The sequence below is a fragment of the Polistes fuscatus genome, unplaced genomic scaffold, assembly GCF_010416935.1.
Source record: "Polistes fuscatus isolate 324 unplaced genomic scaffold, CU_Pfus_HIC Scaffold3, whole genome shotgun sequence".
NCBI lineage: Eukaryota > Metazoa > Arthropoda > Insecta > Hymenoptera > Vespidae > Polistes > Polistes fuscatus.
In genome coordinates, this window is record NW_025113107.1 from 11616597 (window position 1) to 11629403 (window position 12807).

The window sequence follows — 12807 nt, forward strand, 5'->3', positions numbered from 1 at the left end:
CCAATCAAAAAGAATATTTCTAGTACTGTAATTTAACGCCACCTATCTCAGAAGCGACGCAATAAACTCGAAAAAAATTTGGCGCCAATGCATTTCGTGCTAATCGTGTATAAAATTTCCAATGTATACGTGGTTGTAACTACATACATAGATAACATCTTAACAAAATTATCATTTACTCAGTGTCGTGTTAAATTGTTGCGTTCAACATTAGTTGTACGTATTTATTTATAAGGTTTTTATGAAAATTCATTATGCATGTTACAAAAAACCTGTAAAAATAATACATCTCAAGTAATTATCACAAATAACCTAATCGTCGAGTTTGTAATTAAATATAGGGAAAAAGGTACATTTTTCTAATAAATTAATTTGAGATAGATAGCTAAGGTTTTAAAAACTATCGGATTAAGAAAAAAATTCGTTTATTTGGATCTGTGATGCTTTGCTTTGCTTTGCGATAAATATGTAGATTTGAAGGGTTGTATGAGAATTGCATGAAATATTTTAACGTGAGTGCAACTCCAGTGCAATCGAACGTTGGTATTAGAGATATTGGCGTTGCTTCCAAAACAACAAATGTTTAATGCTTTTGTTTCGCCTAGCTTAGTAGAGTATCAATGTATTCTTTTTAGAATATTAAGATATTGTGCGTAATACAGTGTTTTGTTAAATATAGATTTGTGTATATGTCGTATACACGATCGTGAATACATCGTCGATTTAATTTCTTGGAACTATCCAGAACCCTAGAAATTATTATCGCATTACTAGCGCGTGCAGAATTTTCCTACTGATCAAATTGTACCACATAAAATTCTATTTTCTTTTAGGGCTTCAAAACGCGCTACGAGTGTTTTAAGCGATGATTCAATTTCGATAACGCCTTTGTAAACAAGTGAAAAGATATGGCTACGGGAACGCAATCTTTTCCTAAGATTCTTAAAATGCTACGAGAGTCTAGTAGCAACAAGGAGAAGAAAGATGCTTTAACCTATATTCGCAAGTAATAAATGTCAAGTTGTTTTACTTTTATTTTATTGATTTTATTATAACAATCAAAGATTTATATATTTATTTGAATCATTTTGAGATAACGTAATAATTCAATTATTATTTAATTTAAATGTATACATTTATTTACAAGTACAATTGTTTATCTCTAATTACGGAGTATACTTTTTTATTTTATTTTTACTTAACTTTTATTTTTAGCAATCTCAAAAAGTTAGAATCTTCAAATAATATTAAAGAAGAACAATATAAGGATCTCTGCAAGTTAGTCATAGATGCTTCTACGAGCAAAGATCAAAATATACAACATGAGGCATATGATACGCTTACTTGTATTGTGCAAAATTTGAGGAATCACAAATTAAATTTATTTGAATCAATGCAACATATAAGTAGAAAGGACAGGTTTGATTATTTCTTTTTTTTTTATTAAATCAATGGGATCTACTTTTTCTACTTCGTATTCATTAACTTTGATATACATTTTATGATTTTAGACTAAAAATTCTTAAATTACTAGACGTGGTGGATGATATAGCCATATTGATAGCTGCTAATGATAAGTCAATTGTTAATTTATTAAACGATTGCCTGCAAACTATACAGCCTGCCACAATGAATTGGCTTTTACCAACAGCATGTACAGAAAATTTAAATAAACTAACTGAAGTAGAAAACAAAGCATTATCCAATAATCAGAAGATCGAAGAAGAGATGATTAATTATAGTCTTAATTTGTTGAGAAGATTATACAAAGTAGCTGTTGAGATGGCTGATACTAAAATACAGAGGGTATATAGATCAAATATTCTATTTTTATTGAAATATATTTCATTTAAATATTCTATATTAATTTATATATATATATATATTATCATTACAGTTCGATGAAATACTAATGGAGAAAGTTATATTATTAGCTTATATGGGTCATAGGCGACAGCGTACTCCTGCTTTAAAACTTTTACAGCAAGCAATCACAACTAATCTGACCACACATGTTCGTAATGATTTACCAGATGTTTGGTCACAATATAAGACAGATTTGCAATCTATGTATTGCAAACGAATGCAGCTTTTAGTATCGGTGTGTGAAATTGACTGGGCTGTTCAATGGAATATCAGCGTTCAATTGCTTGGTACCGATCTTCACCGTGGTGCAAGTTTGATAAATAACTTACTCAGTGTTGAGGAAAGAGCCTTCAAATCTTCTGATGCTGTTATACGGAGGTTTGATATATATTGATTGTTGATATTATTGATAAATAATGTCTTTTTTTAAATTATATATTTATTGTTTTTTAGGCAAGCTTTCCTTTCATGGAAATTGTTGATTGACAATTTTGCTTTAGATCCCCAAGAACTTGGAACTACAAGAAGAATAAAATTGTTGTGTATACCATTAAATGCAAAAAATAGTAAGACTGAATTAATAGCTCTCACTAAATTGGAAGTTTGGTGGCATTTGATTATTAAACTTTATAAAGATATTGGCAAATTTGTTGAACCCGTGTTAACGCAATTTTTGAACTTTTGCTTTGGTCCACTTGGAGATACACCATTACTTTCATCTAAATGCGATGTTGCCTCGCCTGGCAAGAGATTTTTTAAAACAAAATTAGTTGCCTTGGATGCTTTATCTCAGCTTCTTGTCGCAAAACAAGAAAATCATATGCTTTATACACCAATTTTAGAAGAAATGCTTCCAAATTGTATATGTGGTACAGTTTTTCAACAATGTTTTAAAAGTATCATACATAGCGTTGGAGAAGCCATACTTATTTTGAGCCAAATTAATGATAAAGAAATGAAAAATCGATATCAAGTAGGAAAACTTTTATGGTCTAGTTTAGTTAATTATGCTCAAGAATCGAAGACAGAAATAAAGGTGAGAAGCAAATATATCAATTATAGATTTTTTTTTCTGTGTACATATTAACAATTAAATACAATTTTCAGGATCTCGTTTATAAAGACATTTTATTAATAATAAATGAATTGGTAAATCATATTGCTGATAAGCCAATGATCCAGGATTTAATTCTTGATGTTATCGTTATTGATTTACCTAATTTTAAGGATATTCAAATCCACAGAGAAATGTTATTGGACTTATTGTTTAAACTTTTCTCTACTTCAATTCTGCCAAAAATCAAGAAGTTAGTATTATATATATTTGTTGTTTTCAAATAATATACATATTATTTTAAGATAGATTAATTTTATTATGACATTTAATTTAAAGGAATCATTGCAAAGGACTTAATTGTTTATTATGGGAGTGTGCTAAGTCAAAAATAAGAAAAGAGTATAGCTCAAATATATTGGATTTCTTGAAACAGGTTTTGGACAAATTAATAGAGATTAATGTAGAAGATAAATCCACGTGAGTTAATTAAATTTCGACTAGAAAGCGAATAAACATCATATTTATATCATTTATTTGTTTAGAACTATTATACCTGAAGTATGGTGCATCGTAGCAGAAATATTAATAACGTATATAGAAGATACAGGCAAAATTAATGAAGGCAATGCCGCCCAACATAATTTCAAGACTACAGAATATATTTTAAAATTTCCATTTACGCAAATATTATCGAAGGATTTAAAACAGGTTTTTATATTTATATATAATTACATATACATTAAATAATATTATAAACTTAGTAAATTGGTAAATATATTTAATACGATTTATTAATAGATTCTAGAAATTAGTAACACTTGGAAAAGATTATACAAACAATTCGATTTACAAGGAGATTTGATTGTCACAGTAAAATCTAATGAAATACTATTAAATACCATGAAAATGATGCAGAGTTGTTTAAATAAGAATAAGGATTGTAGCATTTACATATCTTACTGTTTTGACATGTTATTAAGTAATATAAATTATAATGATTTACTGGGTATGGTAATATGGATCTCTATAACAATTTAAAAAAGATCTATTTATCCCGTGATATTTATATTTATTAAATTTTTACTTTTAGTTCGAAATGAAGTAACATATTTTATGGAATATTTAATGGATCTCATTACAACTAATCTCAATAATTCACAATTTACTAATTGTGATATCGTCTTGAAAGCATTATCTACAGTGCTTATTACTATATATGGTTATGATAAAAAAAAGGCATTATTATGTTTGCAATATTTGAGATCAGTAATTGAAACTGTGCTCATATCTTCAGCGGAAACGTCATTGAAAGAGGTATGATAATCAAATAAATGAATTTTATGCGATACTTTATTTCAATGTTTATCGTTAATAATAAGATTTATTTATTTGTAGAGTATAGGTTTATGGGAGACAATACTTATCATTATTAAAGGTCTTGACAAAAGCTATAGTTCAGAATTTTTGTTGGTATTTAAAGAAGTTATAATCAAATCTGTAAATCACTCTAATATGGAAATAGCAACGCACACATTATCGTTTTTGCAAGAAGAAAATAATTTCGATGATAAAGAAAAAAGCGTAATTCAAGAGATACATAATAAAATAAAACCAGATAAACTGCTATTTAAATTAAATGATGAGGGAAATAAATTAGAAGATAAAGAGAAATCTGCGAAACAAGTTAAGATGGCAGGCAGTTTTTTAAATAGAAAATCTGCAAGTTCTAAGGATGTATTTACCAGTGCACAGAAAGAAAATGATGAAAAAAGGGTATCGTTACCTAATCCAGAAACACAGGTAGATATTTTATATATATATACATACATACATACATACATACATACAGGGTGTTAATTTATCAAGTACGCGTGCACTCGATTCAGTTTCAGTTCAACAAATGTGATTACTTAATTTTCGTTTTTCTTAATATGTTTAAAAACATTGTCAGTATGATATTTTTTGTATCGGTTCTACTCTTATGCTTATCGAATAAGGCTTTTGGTTTCCAGGCTTATAATTCCAGTCAAGTGCATATGTATTTGATAAATTTTCAAATTTGTCAAGTACACGTAAACAAATTTTCTTATACATTATTTACTTAGTTTTTTATCTAGAGTCACTACTTGCTCGCTTGTACCATCAGTTACACGACACCCTGTATATAAATATCGAAAAACAAGTTTTTTATGTTCTATATTTGTTCGGGTAGGAATACGTTTATATTAAAACAGATGTAAAATACGATGTTAATCGTTTGACTGAGCATCAAAAAGAAATATTAAAAAAGAAAAGAGAAGATATCCCTGCATTGTATAATGACCTTTCACAATCAACTTCACAAAGTAGTCAGCATTTGCAGGAATGGTTTGATAAAAGAAGTAAACATATTAATGAGGTTGATCATGCACAGGACACTAGAAAAGATGATACTGTAACAGAAGAAAATATTGATCATGATGCTAACAAAGAAAACACCATTGACTCTACAGTAACGGAATATAGAGTTGCTGATAAAACAGACACTATTAGTAGTACTGATCTGAAAGCAGTACAACAGAGTGTTCCACCAGTACAATCTACAAGTCTAGTAAATGAAAATAGTACATCTGATGATTTATTCAAAGAACAGACTAGTACGACATCTGAGACTTCTGGACTTAAAAAATTGGAAATATCATTCAATAATGATAGCCAGGAAATGTATGAGCAGGAGTTAGATTCTGTTGCAAAACGATTAAATTTCGAATCTCGAGAAGAATTTCCAGATGAAAAAGAATCTGAGCAGACATTGTCTCCATCGATATTAGGAAATGGTAAACGACGAAATCGTAATAGTACGGCGAAGGTAGATACCAATGAACAAAATTTTGATAAAACAACAGATATTCAGGTTGAACAAAGCGAACCTAAAATAATAAGAAGATTGAGAACGAAATCAATTATAACTAAACAAAAAAGAGGTATAAAACGTAAATATGCTTCAGATAGTGATTCTGATGAAGTAATTTGCCAACGAAGAAGAAAAAAATATGTTTCTGAAATTCCTAGTGATTCTGAGAGTGTAAGATCCTTAGAAAATGAAAATTTGGATGAATTAAAAGAAGAACGATTGAGCCAACGTACAAAAAATGAGATGTCGAGGCTAAAAATAAATATGGTATTTTACAGTGCATTAACAAATCGTCGAAGATCCAAACAAGAAAAGGTACAAGAATCTGATGGCGAGACTAAAACTGTACGATCGTATGTACGAAAAAGTCCAGACTCAAAGAATAGCGATGAAACTAAGCCAAGTGTATGCGGTCAGTCTACATCTAAAAAGGAAAATAGGAAAAGTCTTAAGTTTGAGGGAAATAAAAGTGAAGAATTAAATATGATTGATTCAACGGAGAATTCTTCAGAAAAGGAAACTAATAAATATGATACCACCGGAGGTTCTAGATCTGATGAAAGTACAAACGTATTGCCTGAAGTAACAGATAGTATCAATGTTAATATTCAAAATGAAATCACAGATAAGGATACTTCGCCGAATGTTGGAAAAATAAAAGAAAGTAAAAAGAAAATGAAAGAATGCAACGTAAATACAAATGAACATGAAAAGACTAAAGACTGTATAAATAAAGATGAACCATTATCATGCCCAGAAGATGGAATAGAGGATATTATACAAAATTCACAAGTAGATAACACAATATCAAAATTAGAAGAAAAATACAATGATAAAAAATGTTTCATTAAAATTAATAAAATTGATAAAATCATAAATGTTCCGGTAACGAAATCTTCTAATAAAGATAATGTTTCGACAGAATCTACTCCAGTAAAGAAAAGTACAAAAGAAATACCCCATGTGCCTAAAAAGATTTCAGAAGATAACACTAAAATTGATGGGACATCAAACATAGGAGATAACACTGTTGAAATGGTTGTAAGTACTTCTTCGGATCATGAAATTAGATGTATTCAACGTGAAGATGAAAAGAAGACAGTTTTGGAAGTATCCCAAGTAAATAATTCACCTACAAACAAATTATCTGCGGTAGTTGTATCGTCACCTACAACTAATATTAATCAACTTTTAAAGCTAAAAACTTATCGAAATAAAGGGGGTCGCGCTGCTCATATGTTGGGTTTAGTTACAAAACAAATAATAACGGAGAATAATAGCCAATCTGTAAAAGCGGATGAGGATGTAATGATGGTAAAGAAGATTAAACTTAATAAAGATGGAGAAAACGAGGCGCAGATAGGAAAAAAAGATAAAACGGCGATATTTAAAGATAATGATAAAATTGTTGGTCCATGTAGTAGTCGTCAAGAAAAAATATTTAATAATATGAAATCTGGGGAATATACTATTCCATCATCTTCGCCAGTACCATTGTTTTGTACTTTAAAAAATAACGGAGAAAAAATTTCACCCAATGTGGATAAATCAATACCTGATTACATGCTAATCAGTTTGGATAATGTAAATGAAGAAGGAAATGACGGAAGTTTATCGCCTTCTCAAAGAAAGTCAGAGCTACCTATGCTGGAATGGTCCAATGCAAATCCTCCGTCATTAACAGCATCACCTAGTGCAAGTATTTTGAAACGTAATCGTTTGAATCTAACAGAAAGTGATTTAGAAAATACGACACCAAGCAAGGTACTTTATTTCTTGTTTTATATATTTATGTATGTATTTCTGTATCTTTAGTTAAATTTTAACTTGTTTTTTTTTTTTTTTCTTTTTTTTAGAGAAAACGAGTGAGTTTTGCGGATCCTCTAGTTTCCAAACAGATGGGTTATGAGATTGTGATTACTGAAAGTCCCGATAAACCAAATAAATTATCTTCTCGAATTGTATTGATTCATAAGAATTCGCCGTTACGAGCGAAACAAACGAAACTTAAATTCGTTCAAATTGATTCAGATAAAGAGGATAAGGACATTGAAATGCAACAAAATTACGGATGCGAAGTTGACTTACAATGTGAAAGGGAGAACGTATTATTAACACAATTAGCGGAAGAATTGGAATCTACTGAAAGTATGGTTATAGATGATCCTACAACCTGCAGTTTTTCCGAGAATATGAACGAGAATTCAGAAACAAAGTTATACACTACTGTTTCACTTGATAATTTGTCCAAAGAATTAGAAATGGTAGGGAACAAATCTATCTTTAAAAAGACATCGTCGCTTTCATCGTCGACTGAAAATGACAAAATATTCCAGTCCCAAGAATCTGAAACTCAGCAAGATATGTTTGGCAGTATAGATGACAAAAATAATATACAACAGCCAGAAAACAAGGATAAAGGTGTGAATAATCAAAACGATTCAGCAGATCTTTCACAATTAAGTATTATAACTAATGAAGACATTTTGGAAGATACAGTAGATGTGGGAAATATTACTAGTTTTAATAGTACAGTAAATTCGGATGAAATATGTTGCACTAAACCTTTACAAACAACTAGTACAGAAAAATTAGAAAATATTGCAGATCATGATACTTTAACTATAACAGATTCAATTTTTGGAAGTTTATCTCCAAGTCAAGCAAGTGAATCTAGAGTAACATATTCTAATCCAGAACTCTTTGATGACACAGAGGCATTTTATCAAGAATTGGTGTCATGTCAGCAACCTATAAATTCCTTAACATCATACTTAACTTATCCATCGTGGATTAGACAATTGAATTCTTATTTTGCAAGTAGAAATATAGTCACTGTTGGCGATTTTGCACAGATGACCGCGCGTGAAATAAATAGGATGCCTATAAAGCATCATGTAAATAAAGTTAATTTTGCTAAACAAATTTTGGATCATCATATTAACAAAAGTTTACTGAAATTAGAATCTATGAAGGGTTGTCCAGAACTTAAATGTAATCTTTCGCCTATTGATAATGACACTGAATCGACAACTCGTTATTTGCAAAATAAGGAACTTGAATTATTGAACCAAACAGAATCGATTACAAATATAAACATCAATCCATCTATTACAGAACCAAGCGACATTAATGTTTCATCGCAAAAATCACCAATTATTGAGATATCGATGGTTGATCCAAATCATACGACTAGATCTATCGGAGTTTGTACCGATCCTATTTTATGTCCAAAACCTCCAAGTGTAGCAACGAAATCTGTTGAGGCTCAAATGGCATTAGAAGATCTTTTGGACGAAATTGATGTTAATTTAGTAATGCAAAGTGCCGTCAAACGATCTTCTCCTGAAACAATACTTGGACATTATAAGGTAAGAAAAAGTATAAGTTTTATTTATGTTATTTTTGTTTTCATATAAACATATAACGTAATGAAAAAACAAAAAATATTAATTTGTTATAGCTGAAAACGAGATCTTTGCCAGAAGCAGAATTTGAAAAAGAAACCCTAAGAATACTCGGACTTAACAATACTGAAAGTTACTGCGAAGCGAAATTAAAAGCTGTATGTCGTGGTTGCGGTGTTAATAAAGTTCTTTTAAGACTTCCCGATATTTTTAGTGGCGATAAAAAATTTTTCCATAAAGTTCTCAGTGCTTATAGAAAGAAAATAACGATTGACGATTGTATGAACGTTTTTGATTTAAAGGAAATAAAAAATTATGTAGGTGAACAATATACATCTGAGGAACTGGCCGCAATGTTATCAGTGACATTGAAAAAGGAAGAAGAAAGTGGTATTAAAGCTCCTATAAGAGATCTGTCGTGTTTTAGTGATATGTTGAAGAGACTTCCCATGGATGTAATAATTAGTCATACTGTTGCAAACGATGAACTTATACCACCGCGACTCGTTTTGGATATTGCTTTGCAAAATAGTAGTATGACCGATATAACAGAAACGCTCACATCACAGAATTCAAATCTTATACAAGAAGTGTTCAATAAGTTGTGGTCTACTGAATTAGTACTTTCGCGTGTAGAACAAACAAGTGAAAGAGAGGAATTACTGAAAATTTATAAAGCTATTAGTTCAAAACTGAAACCCGAAGAATTATTGGACGCATATCATGAATCGATGAAAAATAAATTATCTCTTGATGCTGCTGAAAAATAAAAATAAAAGATTATTTCTATAAAAATATTTAAATAATCATTGCAGAGTTATTATTAATGAGTATCATTGATGTAATCATTCATCTTACATTTATATCTCATTTAATTACATGAATTTAGTATAAGCATATTATAGGACAAACGAACGAATCATTAAACATTATTCGCTTTATTTTCTTTATTCGTTGTGATATTTGGATATATAATGTATCTAATTGTCATATAAACACACAATATATTAAATCACTTTATAATTGAAACGAAAGTAAACAGCTTTTATTGTGTGCTGGATGTGTTAACGATATTCTAATATTGTATATACTTACAAGCTTTTATAAAAGCTGAAGAAATTGTCGTTCTTCTTGAATGTTTAATTTATTCGAAAATTGATCAAATAGAAATCATAAATTGTCAAGCGAAATAAGAAGAGTATCCATTCTTTTTCTACTTGTTAATTCTCGCTAAAGTAAATTAGGATAAAATAACGATATTTGAAAAACAATCTCTCAAATAGAGGGATAAAAGGTAGATTTTGAATAATTATTCTTCATCGATGAATTAAATTTGAAAAGAGAGACTATATCAAGAAAATTACGGTTTCGCGAGAACTTTGATGATAAATTTTAGAGGAGATATTAAGTAATCTTTCTACGTCGTCATATTAGAATTAAGCATTTATTATTGTAAATACGTTCATGTATATTGGTTATAATTATTAACAGTCAAATATATTTAACGACTACCATTCTTCGTACAAAATGTTCCATTTCAATGTTTTTCAGTATTTTATAATTTCTGTTGTCGAATAATTAACACATGCATAATTCTATAATGAGTTAGATATTTTGACGTAATTCTGATGCAACCCTTGCTATTTATGCTTTTTTAATTAATTAAAAAAAAAAAGATGAAAGAATCACATTTTTTGTCGTTTGTTCAAAGTATATGTATGTACTGGTAATTATGACAGCGAATTAAACGATAAAATTAATAATAATTAATTTATATTATAAAATGAATTATTATATGTTTAATATAATAATATAATGTTAATTTTAATTTAATTAATAAAATGTTTTCATATATTAATAATGTTATAATATTATTATTTCATAAATTAATAATTTTTCATTTAGTCCTCTGTCATAATTATACTGTCACACACAATACTTAGCCGTATGTCTGCATACAATCGGCACTTTCTCCTTTTGTTCGACTATAGTTGCTATTATTGACTCGTACTACTGATCTACCCACCGGCAGTACGATTATTGCCACCCATGTACTTACTACTTGTTCGTTGAACTTTTACCTTATAAGAACTATTTTTCTCTATGATATTTACATCTCTAATCTTTTTTTTTTTTTAATAAAAATATCTTGACATACTTTATAGTAAATTTTGTTTAATTCTAAATAAAAAAAAATTCACATAATGATATTGCAGATTTCAACTCGTTAGCCTGAAAATATCAAACAACCTTAGTAATCGGATCGTCTTATATTAGTCGAGAATGATTTATCTAGTACACACATGGTTTTCCCAGAGTACGGAGTAATCCCAAAAGACATGGTTTCAAAATATGATGCCAATCGTATTCGACTTTACTGAAACATAAGATATCACGGTTCTCGTTTCCTTTTCCCGAGGTACGAGGAATTACGTCATGGGTAACTCAGGATGCTTATTTCTATTTGCGTATCCTTATCTGACTTTTATTTATATTTTCCAATGTTAAAAATAGGATTTGCGAGATGAAATATACGTCCTCATCTAAATATGTAAGTATAAGTATATATTTAAAATATTACAAATAACGAAGTAATTGAAAATGAACAAAAGAATAATGAAAAAACGAAAAGAAGCTTTTTGATTTTTATTTATTGAAGGATTTGTTCGTTTTGGTAAAACGTACGTTCTTTCGCGGATATATATATGTACGTATATACATATATATATGTATAAATAAGTAGGTTTGGAATGGGCACGAATCCCAATACCCTTTATACGTAAACAACGCTTGAAATCAAATTTCCGGCCGTCTCGTGAAAGCGTACGCACTCGCGCGCACGTGTCACATTTAAAATAGTTATCTTACACTAGATTCGATGTTTTCACGAACATTTACGAATCAGTCGAGTATTGTTACGATACGTATTCCTTTTTAGAGCATGAACATCATAGATTGAACATACAAATATTGTAAGTAAAATTTATGCGATAAAAATATTACGTTTTTAGAGTAAATGGTTTAACTATATACATTTAGGTACATATATATATATATACATACACAAACAATTACATACTATACTTTACTACATATATATATATATGTGTGTGTATTATTTTAATTTTAATTGAAAACTGTGTACAATTTGTACAATTCTTCCAGACTTTGCAATGAGCAGGAGAACAAGTTCCGAATTAGAGAAAAATAGATGCAGATAGATACTAGATAAATATAGTGCGGGTGTGTTCAATGAAATATGATTGTAAAAATGAAGCTGGAAGATACGATTTTGGTACTTTTTTTTTAACTCTTTTTCTTTTTCTTTTTTTTCCCCTCAACACGCAATAATCCTCGCATATTAGCTTCGGTCGTGATTTTAAAACTGCCTTCATTTCTTTTCTTTTCCTTTTTTTTTTCTTTTTCTCCACCTCTTTCGTTTCTCTCTCTTTATATCTCATTTTTTCTCTCTCTTTTTCTGTATCTATTTCTCTCCCTGGGGTTGGCTCGAAAAACAAGAAGGTTGGAAGCGCATGAAATATACGCGTATTGCGTGCCGGTTACACCATTTGATGCAGGTGTGC

The 12807-nt window shown here is 29.5% G+C and overlaps 1 protein-coding gene and 1 long non-coding RNA gene across 6 annotated transcripts; both read left to right on the top strand.

Moving 5' to 3' along the window:
* Nucleotides 1-94: 94 nt before the first annotated feature.
* LOC122519128 (telomere-associated protein RIF1-like) lies at nt 95-10819 on the top strand. Of its 5 annotated transcripts, none has more exons than XM_043638395.1 (16): nt 95-349; nt 834-1006; nt 1216-1419; nt 1512-1806; nt 1898-2244; nt 2320-2902; nt 2974-3173; nt 3260-3400; nt 3466-3631; nt 3722-3929; nt 4014-4237; nt 4319-4723; nt 5136-7580; nt 7673-8080; nt 8153-9187; nt 9280-10819. In XM_043638395.1, exons 2-16 carry the CDS (start codon nt 909-911, stop codon nt 9991-9993), a joined length of 7473 nt encoding a protein of 2490 aa, XP_043494330.1. In that variant the 5' UTR covers nt 95-349; nt 834-908; the 3' UTR covers nt 9994-10819. The 5 variants fall into 5 exon arrangements, with proteins under 5 accessions (XP_043494330.1, XP_043494326.1, XP_043494327.1 ...); XM_043638396.1 differs by having other exon boundaries at nt 97-349; nt 7673-8237; nt 8934-9187; XM_043638391.1 differs by having other exon boundaries at nt 7673-9187.
* A 1308-nt stretch (nt 10820-12127) lies between these two features.
* LOC122519750 lies at nt 12128-12533 on the top strand. The gene is made up of 2 exons (XR_006304356.1): nt 12128-12195; nt 12389-12533. It is a non-coding gene; the product is annotated as an uncharacterized LOC122519750 (long non-coding RNA).
* Nucleotides 12534-12807: the final 274 nt, after the last annotated feature.